The 19,499-nt window shown below is 35.6% G+C and overlaps 1 protein-coding gene across 8 annotated transcripts in view; it reads right to left on the bottom strand.

The window, feature by feature from the left end:
* The window catches only part of DENND4C (DENN domain containing 4C), a 165,237-nt gene that overhangs the window by 14,951 nt on the left and 130,787 nt on the right, over positions 1–19,499 (bottom strand). For 6 of the 8 annotated variants that reach the window (XM_004465470.5, XM_012527880.4, XM_023590834.3 and 3 more), the window contains 8 exons: positions 17,557–17,679; positions 15,560–15,706; positions 10,984–12,146; positions 7,079–7,256; positions 6,281–6,390; positions 5,809–5,984; positions 2,181–2,363; positions 773–968 (listed from right to left, as the gene is read on the bottom strand). In XM_004465470.5, the coding sequence (XP_004465527.2) occupies positions 773–968; positions 2,181–2,363; positions 5,809–5,984; positions 6,281–6,390; positions 7,079–7,256; positions 10,984–12,146; positions 15,560–15,706; positions 17,557–17,679 (2,276 nt within the window). The remainder of the gene's footprint in view (positions 1–772; positions 969–2,180; positions 2,364–5,808; positions 5,985–6,280; positions 6,391–7,078; positions 7,257–10,983; positions 12,147–15,559; positions 15,707–17,556; positions 17,680–19,499) is intronic. The other 2 variants (XM_004465471.5, XM_058301916.2) reach the window with 1 other exon arrangement.

The raw sequence follows: 19,499 nt of genomic DNA, 5'->3' as shown, positions 1-19,499 counted from the left end.
CACCAATGATACTGTTTTGCAAAAATAAAAACACCACAAAACAAAACAAAAATCTGCATCTGATCAAACTTCTAAACAGAAATGCCAAGTTACAGAGCTGCAACTAGCAAAATTTGGATTATGGGAAATATAGCTTCTAAAAGACAAATGACCCAGTTTCAGCAACAATAATTTGCAGATTAAAAAAAAAGAGAGGGAGAGGGAATCTATAGATTTAAAAAGACTTAAAAAACATACCAACCAATATCACTACATGAGCCATAAGATCTGGATGCTAAGTATAAAACACATGCACATTTGATATTTTTGAGAAGATTAGAAAATGTGAACAAAGACTGAATAACTTGATATTATTTGGTTGTTTTGTTTTGTTTTATTGGCATGATAATGGCATTATGATTTTTTCTATATTATATATATATAATTTTTTTTAAAGAGTCCTTACTTTTGGAGACATATACTGAAATATTTATAAATGGAAGGTATAGTATCTGAAATTTGCTTTAAAATAATACAGGGGGGAAAAAAGAAGTAAATGGGGATATATATGAAAGAAGAATGGCTATAAGCTGAAAATCAACTGAACCAGATGTTTATTTTTGTATATATTTGAAATTCTACAGAATAAAAACTTTTAAATAGTTCTTAGTCTCTTTGTGAAAATTTTTATTTAACACTGTTCATATGATTAAAGTAAGTCACTTCAGAAGAATTACATGCTATTCAAATAAACATTTACATGAATAGTCAAAATAATTATGTTGTTACATACCATGACTTCCTGCAGACTGTTTGGAAGACTAACTGTTGAAATGCCATGAAATGGTCGCTGGGTAAAGTCAACATTTTGCAAGGGGCCTCCAATACTATGACTTCGAGTCAAAGATACATTTCGTTTTGATAAACTATTAGGCACAGATGAAATTTTCATAGTTTGGACATCTCCACTGGCTTTCTGTAGTTCATCACTTAAAAAAAAATCAAGAAGAAACACTTGTAATTTGTCTTTAAAAAAAAAAAAAGCCACCTAAATCTGTAGAGCTACATATCTTCTACAATAAAACTAAGGTCTACCAAATGTATCTAAAAAGAGTAATGCCTTATAAGAATGAAATTTTCTTCAAGTACTTTTGTAAAACTGGACAGAAGTGGAGTGAGAGGCTGACTGGTGAGAAGCGGAAGAGCACATATGGTAGACAGGTATTTTTAAAAGATAACGTGTCCATTCAGTTGCTTTATTCAAACATGGGGAAGTGGATGTGGCTCAAGTGATTGGGCTCCTGTCTACCATATAGGAGGTCCAGGGTTCAATTCCTAGGGCCTCCTGGTGAAGGCAAGCTGGCCCGCGTGGCAAGTTGGCCCAAGTGGAATGCTGACCCACGCAGAGTGCTGACCCACACAGGAGTGCTGACCCACGCAGGAGTGCTGGCCTGCACGGAGTGCTTGCCTGGACAGGAGTCTAGCCTACATGGAGAACTGACGCAACAAAAAAAGACACAGAGGAGAGACAATAAGAGATGTGGCAGACCAGGGAGTTAAAGCGGTGCAAGAGACTGAGTGCCTCTCTCCCAGTCCAGAAGGTCCCAGGATCAGTTTCCAGTGCTGCCTAAAGAGAAGACAAGCAGATGTCTACAGAAGAACACAAAGTGAACAGAAACAGAAAGCAGACAGCGAGTGCAAAACGATGGTAGGAGGGAGGGGACTAAATAAATAAATAAATCTTTTTTAAAAAAATGCTACAAAATCACCTGGAAGCATATCGCATGCAAGGAAGAATTTTACATTTACTGTTACGTAATCAATTTCACCAGGCCTAATGACAGAGACCACATCTTAGTTACTTTTTCTTTTTAGTGCTTAGCATAGGATAGACACTCAGTAAATGTGTGACTTTAATATTAAAGAGTAAAGAAAATACTAGAATACTTTCCTCTGGAGACTGGCAATGACTCCATTAAATGGGAAAACATTTTTACTGTAGAGAAGTTAATTTCATAAAAGACCAGTATAAAACCTATGCTTCAAAAATAGTTTATTTATCATTAAATAAAAACATATTTAAATTATATGTAGTAGTAAAAAAAATAAAGATTAAAATTTTAAAATGCAAGAACTCATGCCTGTATGAGAGACGGATTTTTTTCAAGGGTACCTAGTTTAATATAAAGAGTTCTCTGTACCTTGATTCAACTGCAGAGATAGTTTCTTCAGTTATGGTCTGGTTATGTTTTGGGAAATCCATAAAGTTGATCAAGTCAGGTTCTGCTGAACAGGATACAGGTTTGTGCTCCACGGGTTCAGTTGCCAGTGGAATGCTGCCACTTTGTAAACTGTCACCAGAGGTACTTGGTTTCAGGAAAAAGCTAAATATGGAGTAGTTAAAAAAAAAGTCTTTAAAGATTCAAGATTCCTTTAAGTTTCATCATATTTAGAATCATCCTATGGTAAAGCAGTGGCAATGAGTCATACAATCCATAACGGAAAATATTGCCTATTCCAAACACACACAGTTCTGCTTTCATTCTTTCCTTCCTGTCCTAAACTTTTCAATGAAAAAGATCTAGAGAGGACATTCTGGTTTAATGTAAGATAATTTTGGCTTTTGAGAACCATTAAAGAAGGCTACAAAGGAAGAGGGAAGGCAAAATAATTTTATTAATTTCCCAAGTTTAAAAAAAAAAGAGTAGCTGAAGCATTTTCAAATGCATTGTTTACAATTCCTTTCCCCCTCCTTATAAATTTCTACTTTGTCTCTCGTCATTGCCCCTCTCCCTTGTTAATTTTTTTATTTTCATCTTCTCTCTCTCCCTTGCCCTGTGCAAAAGGGTAGGGTCTTGTAAGTTACATGAGAAAACATTCTGAAGTAATGATAATGTTTTCTATCTTGATAAGGGTTCATATGCATTAACTCTCCCAAAGGTCATTTAAGATTTGTGCATTTTTTACAGTATATAAATTTTACCTGAAAAGAAAAATAAATAAATAACGAAACTCTAGTTAATGATATGCATGCTGAAATGTTTGGGAGAAGAGTATTAATGTCTTCAACTTACTTACATTTTTTTTCATTATTTTAATTTTTATTATTATCTAGCATATGCTAAGCACTATGTAAGTATTTGCTCTTTATTTAGATACTGTAAAATTTTTATTCTAGTATGATATATACAACCTAACAATTTCCTTTTTACCACATTCAGATATATTCAGTGCCATTAATTAAGTTCAAATGTACTACCATTACCACCATTCATTACCAAAATATTGCCATGTTTACAACTTACTTTTGAATGAATGAAAGAATATGCTGAATTGATGGATGGGTGGAGGGAAGCACAAGTGATAAAGCAAGTATAGTAGAATGTCAATTATAGACTGTAGAGGTGGGTATTTGAGTGCTCACTGTAAAAATCTTTAAACTTTGCAGTAAGTTTTCAAAATTTCCATAAGGACATATAGGAGGATAAACCAATAATGTTCCTCTATATCTAATAAGAAAATACATCAGAAAATATGGAAATCTTCACAATAACTTAATTAACTAAACAAAAGAGTACAGGAATTATGAAGACAATTTACAACTCAGAAAAGAAGGTCTTAAAACAAGAGATATACCATGCTCACAGATATAACAATAATATTGAAAAAGTCAAGTTTCTCCAAATTACTCTATACAACATTTAATATAAGCCCACTGAAAATTTCAACTAGATTTTGAGGAACTCAAACTGATTCTAAAATCTTATATGGAAGAATAAGGGTCAAAGAAAAATTTGCAATTATAAGGAAAAAAATATACAAGACAGGGACTCGCACTACCAGACATCACACAAAGACAGAGTATAAAAACAATGTGATATTGACAAAAAGAACAGGAAAACTCAGTACTAGACTGGGGTATAAATGTAAACTTGATGCATGATAAAGGTGATATACATAGCAATGGGAGAAAAAGGGAGTTTAAATTTAGTAGATGATACTGGGAAAACTGACTCAGTATGTGGAGAAAAATAAAGCTGGATCCCTATCATCATACACACAAAGATGGACTCAAGGTGGATTAAAGACTTAAATATGAAAGGTGAACTATAAAGGTAAAAAGAAGAACATTCACAGGAGAAAACTTTCATGTCGCAAGGATGAAAAACAACTTTTAAAACAACACTCCCAAAGCTCACATAATACAGTGAAAAATTAATGGATGATGACATGAAAATTAATGATTTCTCTTCAACTAAGGGCACCTATCAATATAGCAAATTAATATGGGTACTACTGGTAGGAGGGTAGCTGTCATATAAGCAAACAACCCAATAGTCTCATTTCTGAGAAATTGATGGACAATGCCAGAAGTAGACATGATTGAGGATGTACATTGCAGTGATGTCTGTAGTAACAGCATTGAAAGCAACTCAAGTATCCACCATTAAAGCTAATATATAAAGTGAGATAATTATTAATTTCCTGAAGGAGAAAAAGGATAACTGATATTTTATATATATATATAAAAGCTCAGACAGATTTTAACTTGAGTGTTAAAAAGAAACTGAGATTTTCAGCACTATTCCAATTACATAAATTGCAAGTACATAATCATGCTAAATGTACCTTCTATGTTCCATAAGGATATATATTAAAGGATATATCACATACAGCAGAGTTAAGTGTCTTTGTTAGATAAGAGAATGAGAGTGGGAATTGGCAAAGAGGGTAAATAAAAGAGGGTCCTTGCAAAGATGAATAATGATAGTATGTCAGAAATTAAAATTAGGATTTAATTCAGCTCCATACCTGAGGCTAAAAGGAAAAGGAGAAAAGAAACACCTCTATGGGAAGCGGTTATGGCTCAACTGATGGAGCATCCGCCTACCATATGGAGGGTCCAGGGTTTGATACCCAGAACCTCCTGATCTGTGTGGTGAGCTGGCCCACACACGGTGCTGCAGCGCGCAGGGAGTGTCATGCCACGCAGGGTGTCCCCCACATAGGGGTGCCCCACGGACAAGGAGTGCACCTCGCAAGGACAGCCACCCTGCGCGAAAAAAGCGCAGTCCACACAGGAGTGGCACCACACACACGGAGAGCTGATGCAGCAAGACGACACACAACAAAGAAAGTGACAGTTACCCAGTGCCACATGACAAGAATACCAGTGGACACAGAAGAACACACAGCAAATGGACAGAGAGCAGACAACAGGGGGGAAGGGGAAATAAAAAAAATAAAATCTTAAAAAAAAAAAAAAAAAAGAAACATCTCTATGATTAGAGATAAAAAAGCAGTTGAAAGTAGGCAATAATATAAAGTTCATTTTTTCCATAACGAAAATAGAATAAGTATAATTACTCAGGTCAGCAACAGTTACCAACTTTTCAATTATTTAATGACTGATTATTTACCTTATGGATCAGCTAGTCTCCTCTCTGTTGCCTAGAATTTGTTTATTCACAGATTGTAGAGCGCAATACCAGAAAGTGGGAACAAGTTAAGGAGATGAAGCCTCCCCCCCACCTTTTTTTTTTTTAACTTCGAGTAGACATAATAATTAAGGAAGACCTAAACTAATGCCTAAGGTCAGAATTTCGAATGATCAATAAAACTTAGTTCTAAGAATTAACCACTACTGAAAATTATATATTAATTACAATTGAAAAGAGGCCTTCTACATTACCAGTACTTTCGACTGAAATCTCTTTCTGAGAAGAAAAGGCACACCTAGAACATAATGCCTTGATAATTCACTCTTCCCCAGGATTCATGCCATTTTTGTGAGTACTTACCTCTTAAGAGAATTTTTACAGTACTAACCTTGCAGAGCCTCTCAAGTCTTTAAATTCTATATTGAGAAACGGCAAGAAGTTGCTTTTACAGAATGGACAGGTGGTATTCAAATTTGAATCATCTGCAGTCCATCCAGCCATAATTTCTTCATCATAAACTAAACCTCCACAAGTTCTACACTGTGAACAACTTGACATCAAAACCTAAGAACAGAAAAATTCAGACACTGAGAATTTCTATGGTGAAAATTATTCATAGGCCATTCTCTTGAGAAAACCATACAATTTTATTTATTCTGTAAATAAATGTAGAATTAACAGCTCTATTTCTTTATTGGTAAAATAACCAGTTCATTGCCTTACTTACAAGCAAATTCAACAAAATGCTTACTTTATTATTCTTTCCACAAGGGTATCATGGAATTCTGTTAAATGTCATGTCTGAAATAAGACTATATGTTTACAGTCATTTTATCATGGGCAGAATATTGAACTTTTACCTCCATTGCACAATTCTGGTAGATGCTAGACATGCTGGTATTTTGAGAAGAACCATGTTCTGATTTTTCAAAGTCCTGCCCTTTAAAGCCTTTTGGAAATGGAACTTCACCTAGAGGAAAGCATCAAAAATCGTAACACATTATGTAAGTGAATGTCGTCATTCTTAGGAATGTATGATAAAATAGTTACTGATAAGTATCATGAAGTCTGCAATTTATTTCCAAAAATGGTTCAATATAAAAATGTATGATTATATAGAGGCATAGTTAATGGTAACTAAATCTAGGTAGAGAATATATAAAGTTCATTATACAATTCTTTCAAAATTTCAATGTTTGGAATTTTTCATAATAAAAAGTTAAGAGAAACAGAATTACACTTAAAAAAAAATCACAGAGGAACTCAAAGCTAAGAAATTTCAATGATACATCCTGGGATTTTCAAACTCTGGTATGCATGTGATTCACCCACAGGGCTTCAAAAACTATACATTCTTGGGCCCCCCTTGCACAGATTCAATCTCTGAAGTTCTAGCCTAGGTCTTGGACATCTGTATATATTTTTAAACAAATTCCCAGCTGATTATGATGTTTACTAAAATTTGAGAACTAATGGTATAATCCAAGAATATGGATAACTAAAAACAAGAACAGGGATGACTACAGTACTTGCAGATCAAACTAAATATCTATCAGATTATCTCAACAAACGGGGCTTACTGTACCGAGGGGATGTGGTTATCTAAATTAAAACAATAAGCAAAAAATAAATGAAGAAAGGACAATTCTTTCCCATACCTGTTGAGTACTGCAGTCTTCCTACATCTCCACTGCTGCTGCTACTGCCAAGACTTGTGTTGCTCTGGGTAAGTTCACTGGGGACCAACCCTGAGATACTCATGTTAGAAGTCATAGTCTCCCCCAAAATATGATCTTCTAGGCCAGCTGGGAAGCTGTAATCTCTATTAGTTTCCTCCTTCAATTGTAGAGAAAATAAAATCCCACATAAACACCTTCTAAATGGGAATATATTCACTCCACCCTTTTCAGAATTAAACTTCTCTATAATCTTTAAATAGATCATCATTCTCAGATTTTTCAAAGCATGAATTCATCTTGCTATTATTTGGAATGACCCTTCTACACTCTTAAGACATTCAAGCAATAACCAATGATACTTTAAGAAAAGATTTTGTTTTATCCCTTTTGTATGATTGGGGTATGAGGTGTCTCTCAATATTCAATACTATAAAATAAAGGAATTCTAGGAATTCAGTCTTTAAAGGGATCACAGATATCAGAACAAGTAAAGTAGGGGCTTTTGAGATTTTGATCTTGATTCTCCATCACTTACTTAACTTCTCTAATTTTTAATTAAATTATCTGAAATGTATGGACAAATGAGCCATTTTTTTGAAGAAGGATGTGGTGAGAATTTCAACTGTGATAAGTCAATATGAGAGGCAAAAAACAATTAGTTTTGACTAATACAGGGGCTGCTGAAGCTTTACTTTAAATTGAAAATACTTCAATAAGCAGTTTCCCTTTTGTTTTTAGCTTTAAAGAAGAAAAACTTGTAAATTCATTGCTACAAAATCATGTTAAACAATTTTTAAAAATTTAAATAGACAAAACAGGAAATAAAACACTTATTAATACCAACACCTAAAGAATATAATAAAAATCTCCATATATATCTTCCTATCATTTTAAAATATGCATACTCAATCATATGATAAATTTTTACAAAATAGGATCATACTGGGTATATTGTGTTTTTATGTTTATATTGTGCTTTAACATGATCTTTTCATGTAATTTATTTTAATATCATTTACTCTTTTTCTACATAATTTTTTTCTCTCCCCTCCCCCATGCCCCAGTTGTCTGTCTCTGTGTCCATTCGCTGTGTGTTCTTCTGTGACCACTTCCATCCTTATCAGAACTACCAGGAATCTGTTTCTTTTTGTTGCGTCCTCTTGCTGTGTCAGCTCTCCGTGTGTGTGGTGCCATTCTTAGGCAGGTTGCACTTTTTTCGTGCTGGGTGGCTTTCCTTATGGGATGCACTCCTTGTACGTGGGGCTCCCCTATGCAGGGGACACCCCTGCATGGCATGGCACTCCTTGCACGCATCAGCACTGCATGTGGGCCAGCTCCACATGGGTTAACGAGGCCCTGGGTTTGAACCTTGACCTCCCGTGTGGTAGGCAGATGCTCTATCCATTGAGCCAAGTCTGCTTCTCTTTTTCTACATAATTAAACTACTGCAAAATAATCTGTGACACTGATGTAATATTATATATTTAATTAACCCCCTATTGTGAAACATTCAGAATGCTTTAAATTTTATATATAAATTACAGGGAGTAGATGTGGCTCAGGCAGTTGGGTGCCTGCCTCCCATATGTGAGGTCCTGGGTTTGGTTCCCTGTGTGTCCTAAAGAAGAAAAACAACAAGCAAAAAAAACCCCAACAACAACAAGCAGACAATGAGCGAAAAACAAAGCAAACCAAAAACCGAGCAGGGAGCAGATGTGTCTCAAGGAGTCAGGCACCTGCCTCCCACATGGGAGGTCCCGGGTTTGGTTCCAGGGCCTCCTAAAGAAGAAAAAGCAGACAACGAGCAAAAACAACGAGCAAACAAACGAGGGAGTCAACTCTGCACAGGGGGAGAGGTGGGTGGAATAAAATAAATCATACTGATGAGTTATTTTCATGCATATTCATAATTATTCCCTTAAATTATGGGTAAAAGGAACATTTTATAGACCTTTCACTCATTTTTTCATTTGAAAATACTCTAAGTATATCCTGTGTGCCTATTGTATTGCCACATATTGCTACTGGTGCCAGGACTATAGTAATGAAAAGAAAGGAAAAGAAAGACAAGATTAATGACTCCTTGGAATTTACGCTGCTGTATATTCCAATTCCAAATCACCCTGTATAAATTTTGTGGAATTTTTAACAGAAAAAAATTCAAAAATAAAATGGGCTATTCTGTTGTTTTTATTGTAATACCAAGTTAAGACAGCTTATTTTATCTTTCCCTGACTGACTTTATAAGCCTTTTATTACAAAATGCTGTTTGTCTTAATCAATACTCAATATTTTACTTTTAACTCAATTAATATTTTGCCTCTAGACTAAAAATTTTCCTTCAAATGATATATAGATCTTGTTTCTCCAATTTCTTTTCCTGTCTCTACTTCCTATTAAGAATTCAGCAATCTGAAATTGATTATATAATCTTGAAAATGCATGCTTTTTTAAGCTTCCATGTTTTCATATTATTCTTTCTCCCAGATATACCCCGCTGCTACCATATCCCTTTGACTAAGGCAAAATTTCATATTAATCTTTTAAAATCCAACTTAGAGCCTCCACCTGAACCTCTTCCAAGCTACTGCTTCCTTCTTTGTTACTGTAGTGGTTAAGAGCGTGGACTCTAGAGCCAATCTCAAAAGAGATACATAATTTATGACAGTAGTTAGAACATAATATCTCAATATCAGTGAACATTTATAGATGGCTGTCTTTTCTACAACATAAAGCCCCCAAGTACTATGTAATACTCTAAACACAAAGGTAAAAGAATTTTTGTTATACTTTATTTTTTATTCATTTATTTTTTTTCTTTTCCTTTTTTAAAAATGTTTTTAACTAGTGAAAGAAGTTGTCGATGTGGGAGGAGTACAGGGTGTAGGGAGTAGGGTTTATGGGAACCTCTTACTTTTTAAGTGTAACATTTTGTGTGATCTATCTATCTTTTAAAAAAGAGAATAAAAAAGAAAAATAAATTTTAAAAATTTGCAAATAAAAACTGTTTTTATATTTTAAGGTAAAATTTTAATCAAGGGAAACAGACTTGGCCCAGTGGTTAGGGCGTCCGTCTACCACATGGGAGGTCCGCGGTTCAAACCCTGGGCCTCCTTGACCTGTGTGGAGCTGGCCCATGCGCAGTGCTGATTCGCGCAAGGAGTGCCCTGCCATGCAGCGGTGTCCCCCGCGTAGGGGAGTCCCACGCGCAAGGAGTGCGCCCTGTAAGGAGAGCCGCCCAGCGCGAAAGAAAGTGCAGCCTGCCCAGGAACGGCGCCGCCCACAATTCCCGTGCAGCTGACGACAACAGAAGCGGACAAAGAAACAAGACGCAGCAAATAGACACAGAGAACAGACAACGGGGGAGGGGGGGGGGGGGAGGAATTAAATAAATAAATAAATCTTTTAAAAAAAATTTTTTTCTGTAAAACAATTCTATTTTATAAAAGATCTAACTCTCTCTATTCTTATTTTTACAATAATCATTTTTGTCATAGAGTAGTGAAATCTATGGATTAAACTGCAGGGTGATTCATATATATCAAATAGATAATGTAAGAAAAAGTTATTTAAAAAGTGAAGTGCCATGCAACTATAATAAGGCATTATTAATAGATTCAAACACTAATCATTAGTACTTTCAAAGAAATAAACTTAATGTAGTTTAGACTGATCTGTGTAATTAAAAAGTGGTTCTGACATTCTATTTCTATAATATTAATTTCTCTACATATATATTTAAGTCATTTCCAGAAAGAAACAGATATACACCAAGTTTTAAAATGTAAAACCAAAGTAACAAGAAATCTCTAAATTATAATTTAAAAAAGAAAAACCAGGTACTACAAACATTTCAATATCAGATGAAACACAAACTTTCTTACCTCATCATCTGAGTAGTTGTAGGCAGATGTGACAGCTCCCCACATCTTACTGGCTACTGTTGCTGCTTGTTTCATACCAGATTTCAGGACATCTATCTTGGGCCCTGAGAGTATATTATCCAGCTTTAGACCTGACAAAGAATTTACTACAGAACCCAATGAGCCATGAGGTGAAGAACGCACCAGTGCTGATAAGGAAGCTGAACGTTCTTTATGAGCCTGAGAGGCAGTCTGCTGCTTGAAACGCTCAGTAAAAGTTTTAGACCTAGACACTGCCAGAGAGCTCTTTTCACTTTCAGAATTTTCTTGTACCGGTGGGCCATTATCTAAAGGTAGGCTTGATCTCCTCTCTAAAGGATGAAAAAATGCATTGGTAGTAACAGACTCTCTGTTTCCCTCTCCATGTAATTCCATACTGGAAGACTTGCTTCCCAGGGGACTTTTTAGATTCATATAGTTTTCAATTTCATCAGCTAGATTGCGTGCAATAACTGGAGAAAACATCTTATCTTCAGAATTGGGAGTTTTTTCTCCTATGCATTCAGTGGCTAAAAGAGACAAAGGATCTAGCCCAGTTTCAACATCTTCCCTCTCAATAGCTTTCACAATACCTGAGAAGCTATTTCTCTTATTTATTAGATCTTTAGGTCCTGCTTTCAAGTCTCTGGACTGATTACTATCACTATCATTTTGTAGATTGTTGTATGTATCCTTTGTAGTTTGAGCTACATTATCATTAACCATAGACTCTAGGAACTCTTGGCTTTCCTCAAGCATCTCTAACACTGGAGATGACCTGTGTTCAGATTCCCAGGTGCTTTCAGAGACACAAGTCCGAGTATCAGCTAGATGACCGCTAACATTCTCAAAGTTCTGCATCCTTGCAATATGAAATGGTGAAGTCTTAGAACACGTCAATGCTGCTGTCAGAATCCTGGCATCTGCTCCCATCATAATGGCCATTTCACTAGAATTCAAATCCAAACTGCTCTTCTTACGCAACATTCCTGCTCGACTTTCAGAACTAAAACTACAACTTCTTTCTGGAAAATGTTTTTGTCTTTTTTCTCCTCTATCACCATTCTTCTTGAGATTAGTAACTTCACCAAACACAGCATCTTCACCTGGATCTTGAGTGGAAAATAGCATATTCAATGTACTACCTAAAAGAGAAAGCACAATATTAAAAATTAATCTCTACTTTTTGATGTAACTTTTATTTTTTTTAAAAAGTTTATTATTTTTCTGATTATAGAAGTGATACATACTCAGAGCAAAAGATTTAGATATTAACGAAAGGTATAAAATCAAAAGTACCCAAAAAAGTCATTCAATCCTGCCTCTCAGAAATAACATTTTAATGTATGGCCTGGTTTTCAGCCTCTATGCATATAATATACAAACATTTAAACAAAAGAATCATGCAATACAGGCTGCTATATATACCTCATTGTTCACTAAAATATACCATCAATAAATATAAGTCTATAAATATTTAATATTACATTCAATTTAAGCCATATATCCTGAGTTAAACAGCAGATCTAAAAAGAAAATTCTTAATTTTCATGTATTCAACAAATATTTACCAGGTATGCATTCAATGCAAAGCAAATTTTTAATCACAGAGGAATTACATATATGCTATAAACCAAACCCTTACTGCTCTAATAAAAGAACTGCCCTAAAGTAAAACAATCTAGAATAGAATGGTTAGAATTGGTAAGTTCCAAGACGTCTGATAAAATTTGAGTAGCTAAAAAAATTCTCATACAAGCAACAAAAGATAAAACTTCTGTGCAAAGGAATTATCAAGAAAGTAAAACGGAGAGAAATAATTGCAAGTAATATATATAAGGGTTTACTATCCAGAATACATAAAAAGAATTCCTATATTCAACAACAAAAAGACAAACTTATTTAAAAATAGGCAAAGAAATAGATATTTCTCCAAAGAAGATATACGTATGGCTACTTCATACCCATCAGGCTGGTTATTATTTTTAAAATATGTATTTTTTGAAAACAGGAAATAAATGTTGGAGAGAATGTAGAAATATTGGAACCCTAGAGCACTGCTGGTAGAAATGTAAAATGGTACAGTGACTATGGAAACAATTCGGTGGTTCCTCAAAAAGTTGACAGAATTACCATATGACCCAACAATCTATTCTTGGATATAGATATCTGTATAACAATGTTCATAGAAAAATTATTCAAAATAGCCAAAAAGTCGAAACAACCAAAGTGTCCATCAGCAGATGAATGGATAAACAGTGTAGTGTATACATACAATGGAATATTATTCAGCCTTAAAAAGGAATAAGGTTCTGATACATGCAACAACATGGATGAACCTTGAAGACATTATGCTGGATTAAATAAGGCAGACACAAAGGGACAAATATCGTATGATTCTTCTTACATGAAACAGCTAGAATATACAAATTCACAGAGAGAAAGTAGACTACCAGTTGGGGGCAAAGGCAAGTTAAAGCATAATGGGTGCCAGGTTTCTTTTGGTGTGATAGGAAAATTATGGTAATGGATGGTGGTGATATTCACGATGTTGTGAATGTGATTAATCTCAATGAATATTATGGTTGGGAGTGGTTGGGATTAGAAAGTTTATGTTGTATACATGATTCCACAATTAAAAAAGGAAGACCTATTATGAACTAAATATACTATGTGAAATATAAATATATTACATGAAATATGAATATGGGTAGAACTGCCTATATAAGACCATTTATCTTTGAAGCTGAACAAATGTAAGTCAAAAGTACAAAATGTTATCATCAGACAAAAAAAAAAAACCAAAAAACATTATCCTAAGTTCAGGAGACCAAACATAGAGTACTACATTTTCTATGATTCCATTTATATAAAATGTAAATATAAATCACTTTATAAAGATAAAAGGAGATCAGTGATCTGAAGAAGGAATGCTAAGGGGTGTGGAGTCTTTCTTTTTGGAGTATGAAATTGTTCTAAAATTTCTGAGTTGATGAATGTACAACATTGTGATTATACTAAAAGCCTCTGATTATACATTTTAGATAGAATAGCCAGAAACAGCAGCTATATACAGTGGGGGTAACATAGAGGGACTGAGAGGTAAGGAATTTTTTTTGAATGTTTGTTTGTCTTTTTTATGTTTATTATTATTGAAATAATGAAAATGCTCTAATAACAAAGTGCTGAACACACAATTATGTGATCATAGCAAATACCATTGACTGTACACTCTGGATTAATTGTATGTCTATTAGTATGTTTTAATAAAATGGCTTTGTTATTTTTTAAAAACTGAGGCAACAGGTATTGGTGAAGGCATCAAAATATTGGGAATGTAGTTAATACCCTGCATTATACACTTGAAAATGGTTACAATGGGAAACTTTGAGTTGCATGTTACTACATAAAAAAGTTTTTTAAAAGAGCGGAAAAATATGACCGTGTACAAGGAGTATAATTTTCAAAAGAATTCAGTGCCATGTTTTGTTGATTTTATGCCTTAAAAAGATTAACGTGTGTGTATGTATAAATGGCTAATGCAGACAAAAGAAATGGATTTCAAATTTTCATATAGTGTCAGAGACAGAAAATATACAGATATTTAAAAAAAAGAGAGAGAGAATAAAGAAACAGTAACAACTAAATGCAATACATTATCTTGAATGGGATCCCAACAAGGGAAGAGCAAAGGCTGAAAAAGGCATTATTGAAACATGAAAAAACTGGAATATGGAGTGTAAGTTTTATTTCAATGTTAAATTTCCTGAAATTGATAAGTATACTTAAGGTGGCTACATAAGTGAATATCCTTATCCTTAGGAAAAGTACATGAATGTATTATATGGTAAAGTATACAACCTACTCTCAAATTTAGAAAATAGACAAGAGACAGATGTAGCGATGGATGGATGGACAGACACAGAATGATACAACATGGCAAAATGTTAAAAGTTGATGGATCTGGGTATTGAGGTTGGAGGTATGTTTAGAGTTCTCTGTATGGGTTTTATAACAGTTTTGCAACTATTCTGGAGCTTTGAAATTTATTTCAAAATAAAAAGTTTATTAAAAAAAAGTGACTCAGTATATTTATAACAATTGGGTAAAATTAAAGACCCACTGTTTTATTTGCACAGAGCAAAAGTAAGTGAGTCTTTTTCTTCTACTTCCCTTCAGAGATAGGAATTACAGTGCCACACAAACCTTCCTGGGATTCAATCATATCATTGCCTGTCTGTTCTTAAGGAATATAGGAGGTCCTAAAAATCCTCCTTCATTATCTACAATGAGAAAAAGAAGGACTAAACTGAGAACAGGAACTATAACAGGAAAAGGTGTTCCAAATAACAACTAACCATCCCAAACACTTCCCCTTTAAAAAATCAAATACCTTTAGATACCAACAATTTTAACTTCTTCTTTAGTCCATTTATGGATTCAAACTCAGTTCTGGCTCTTTAGCATGTCTATCACCATTAAATCAACAATTTAATGTCATTAAAAACACATAATTGTAGTATTTTAAATATTTAATAACTAATATGCATAGACTCACCAGTGCTACTTTTTCTGCCGTTTATATCAAATATACCAGATGGAACTTTCACTATACTAGTGCCCCAGGCAGGAGAATCAGTAGGACACTGTGGCTGGGGACTGGGTTGTGAGTGCTTTACCCCAACAGCAGAAGCATCATGCAACTCTGGAAAAAAATATTTAGATGTTATCGTTTCTGCTTTTACCAATATGGAACAGAAACTATATATTGCTTTTATGCATTATTTCTTGAGAAAGGGTGAACACATGACTATTTTATTACTGACTTATCATGCCTGGTTTATTTTATGCCGCAGATGTTGCCAGTACGGCCTGAAATAAATATTTAGCATTCAGTAATCCTAACTTGAGCATTCTTTGGTAAATCCATTAAGGCTTTGGTCTTCAGTAATATTCCTTTATGCCTGACAACTACAAGAGGGGCTTATTTCTGTTAAACTCAACTGACACCATCAAAGAAAGTGTAAACTTTTGTGAAGGGAAGAGGAAGGCCATCTTATTACCATGAAGTCAAAATATCCCCCCTGTATTTCCATAAAATGATTATTACAACATAATCTCAGTGAATCCTATAAAAACCAGGAAAACCATGCACACTATCTTTAACTTAACAATGAAAAAATACCCACTTAGATATTTGGATGACTTCTAGTGAAAGAGTGTTTTAAAATAAAAGGGGCAATGGAATACAAGTGGGATGACTCAAAGTTTAGTCCTGATTCTGTCAAAAAGTAGCTATGGAGAAGCAGATGTGGCGTAAGTGATTGGGCTCCCATCTATCATATGGGAGATCTGGGTTTGGTTCCCGGGGCCTCCTGGTGAAGGCAAGCTGGCTCGCATGGTGAGCTGATCCAACAAAAAAGAGACACAAAGGAAAAGACAATGAGAAGCACAACAAACCAGGGAGCTGAGGTGGCTCAAGCGATTGAGTGCCTCTCTCCCATGTTGGAAGGTCCCATAGACGCCATGGAGAGCTAACTCAGCAAAAGTGACACAACAAAAGAAGCGAGACAAGCAAGAACACAGAAGAGCCTGCAGCGAATGGACACAGGGAGAACAGACAGCAAGCAAGCCACAAGGGGGGAGAGGAAATAAATAAAAATAGACACAGAAAGAATGTACAGCAAAAATGGACATAGAAAGCAGGCAGCATGCAAAAAGTCACAAGGATGGGGATAAAAAAATAAAATAAATTTTAAAAAGTAGCTAGGGAAGCAGCTGTAGCTCAATCAGTTGGGCTCCTGTCTACCATGAGAGGCTCTGAGTTCACATCCCAGGGCCTCCTTGTGAATGGGGATAAAAAAATAAAATAAATTTTAAAAAGTAGCTAGGGAAGCAGCTGTAGCTCAATCAGTTGGGCTCCTGTCTACCATGAGAGGCTCTGAGTTCACATCCCAGGGCCTCCTTGTGAATGCAGGCTCGCCCACACGCTGCAGAGTGCCACCCGGCCCGCAAGTGCCGCAGAGTGCTGCCCAGCCCACAAGTGCCACGGAGAGCCGACTCAGCAACGCGACGCAACAAAAAGGGAGATAAGCAAAAACGCAGAAGAGCATGCAGCGAACAGACACAGTGAGCAGAAAGCAAGCCAGCCACAAGGGGGAGGGGGAATAAATAAAAATAAATACAGACACAGAAGAATGCACAGTGAATGGACACAGAGAGCAACAGCATGCAAAAAGCTGCAAAGGTGGCGGGGGGGGGGGGCGATAATAATTAAAAAAAAAAAAAGTACCTATGCACTTTGATAAATAAATACCACAATGAGTTGGAATTTCCTGTAAAACGAATGGCTACCCTACAGAGTCTCTAAAAGTATCTTAAATTCTAAAATTCATGGACTATTAGAGTCTACCTTACCTTACAAAATAGTATATCGTATCTTAAATAAACCAGACCTTACATTTCTGAACATTATAACCAAAATTTTTAAACAAGATAAGCTATTAATTGACACATAATTTTCTAAGTAAAGCTAGTAAACATCTAGTACTTAACCTTTTGTTTGCACTTTTGGTTTAGTTATCAATTCTCTTGTTTCTTGTTCTTTAGGCACATGAATTTCTGCATCATCCTTTATAAGTTCATCCTTAGACCCATAGCCTTGGTCAGACTGACCGCCTGTTAAAAGGAATGCAGGCTTACATATACATGTTTTCATACATTTATAATATCAAAAGAAAAGTCCACTGATCGACACAACAATTTAACTTAGAAAAATGGAAGACAAGAAAGCCCACAAAGCACACAGAACATTTTAAATCAATGATGAAAAGCAAAGATCCGTAGAAACAGGAACATCAAAGACTACAGACCATCACACATTTGGAAGCAATGAACATCAATTTCCTCATTTATAAATTAAGAGATTTGGGAAAGAGGTTGTGAAAAGTCTCTTTTGGGGATTGTCTAATAGTATGCTATCTTTGTGTAAGAAAGAGGAAGAAATAAAAAACATACATATATCTGCTTACTTTTTCAGAAAGAAATACAAGAATTATAAACCAAAGACAAGAAAATTTTTAATTACCTATAAGGGGTGGGTGAGAAGGAGTATAAAGGAGAAAAGAGGAAAGAAACTTCTCTAAGTATGCCTTTTTGTAATGGTTTTTATTTTTGGAAACATTTTAACTTCTACAGATAAAAAAGCAATCAACAAGAATGGGGGGCGGGAAACTAAAATTGAATGCAAACAGAAATTAATGACCCCACTATATTTCATATGAATAATCGCACTAAAAGTGTGGGGTTGGGGCAACTAAACGAAATAACTTTTGAATACAGTATTTTGAGTATTATATTCTAAGCCTGGAAGTATATAATCAAATCCTGAATTCCTTAGTAGGTTGTTTCTCACAAAGGGAATGGGTGTAGCAATTCTGAAATAAGGTGTACTGTAGGACTGAACAAATGAGTAAATGTGAGGATATTGTTGGGAGAAAGGGTTCGTACTGTAGAAGAGAGGTATTTTTAAAAAATGGAATAAAAGAAAGCAAAAAGAAAAAGAACCTTGTACAGTTGGACCAGAATTGGAAGTATTTCCTATATATATATGTTTGGGTTTTTTTTTCTAGCTCAGCCTGCTGAAAGAATCTAGAAACAATAATTCTGAGAGCAGTACGCTTATTTAGAGCTCAGATCTTGTTTCTAAAATCTATTCCCCAACAAAATGAAGCTGATCCTCGAAATGGCTGATTGAGAGATAAGACAGGGAAGGTACAAGAAGAGTCAGGAACATTTTTTTGTGCCAAAAGAAGTGCTCAAAAACATGATGGGGGAAGAGGATGTGGCTCAAGTGATAAGGCTTCTGCCTACCATACAGGAGGATCCGGGTTCGATCCCTGGGGTCTCCTGGTGAAAAAGAAGAGAAAGCGTGCCTGTGTGGCAAGCCAGAGCCTGCGTGGCAAGCCAAGAACCCGCATAGTGAGCCAAGTGCCCACATGACTGCCTGCATGGTGAGCCAAGTGCCCGCAGTGAGCCGAGTGCCCACGTGAGTGCCTGCGTGGCGAGCCAATGTCCACGTGGTGAACCAAGTGCCCACATGGTGAACAAAGTGCCCGTGTGAGAGCCCAGGTAGCAAGCCGAGTACCCACAGGGTAAGCCAGTGCCCGTGCAAGTGAGTCATGCAGCAAAATGATGATGCAACAAAAGGGAGATGAAGGAGAGAGTCAAGGTGAGTACAGCAGAGACAAGAAACTGAGGTGGTAAAAGTGACAGGGAACCTATCTCCACATCAGAGGTCCCCAGGATCGAATCCCAGTAAATTCCAGAGGAGAAAGATATTAAGACAGAGAGAGAAACAGATATTGAAGACCACACAGCGAATGGACACAGACAGCAAAAACAGCAGGGCGAGGGAGGAGAAGAGAAAAAACATGATGAGGGAAGCAGATGAAGCTCAGTGACTGCGTGCCTGGTATCCATGTACGAGGTCCTGGCTG

The sequence above is a fragment of the Dasypus novemcinctus genome, chromosome 8 (genome assembly GCF_030445035.2).
Source record: "Dasypus novemcinctus isolate mDasNov1 chromosome 8, mDasNov1.1.hap2, whole genome shotgun sequence".
NCBI classification, from domain to species: domain Eukaryota; kingdom Metazoa; phylum Chordata; class Mammalia; order Cingulata; family Dasypodidae; genus Dasypus; species Dasypus novemcinctus.
The sequence above is the reverse complement of the archived record's forward strand: the minus strand, read 5'-3'. Positions and strand labels throughout refer to the sequence as shown.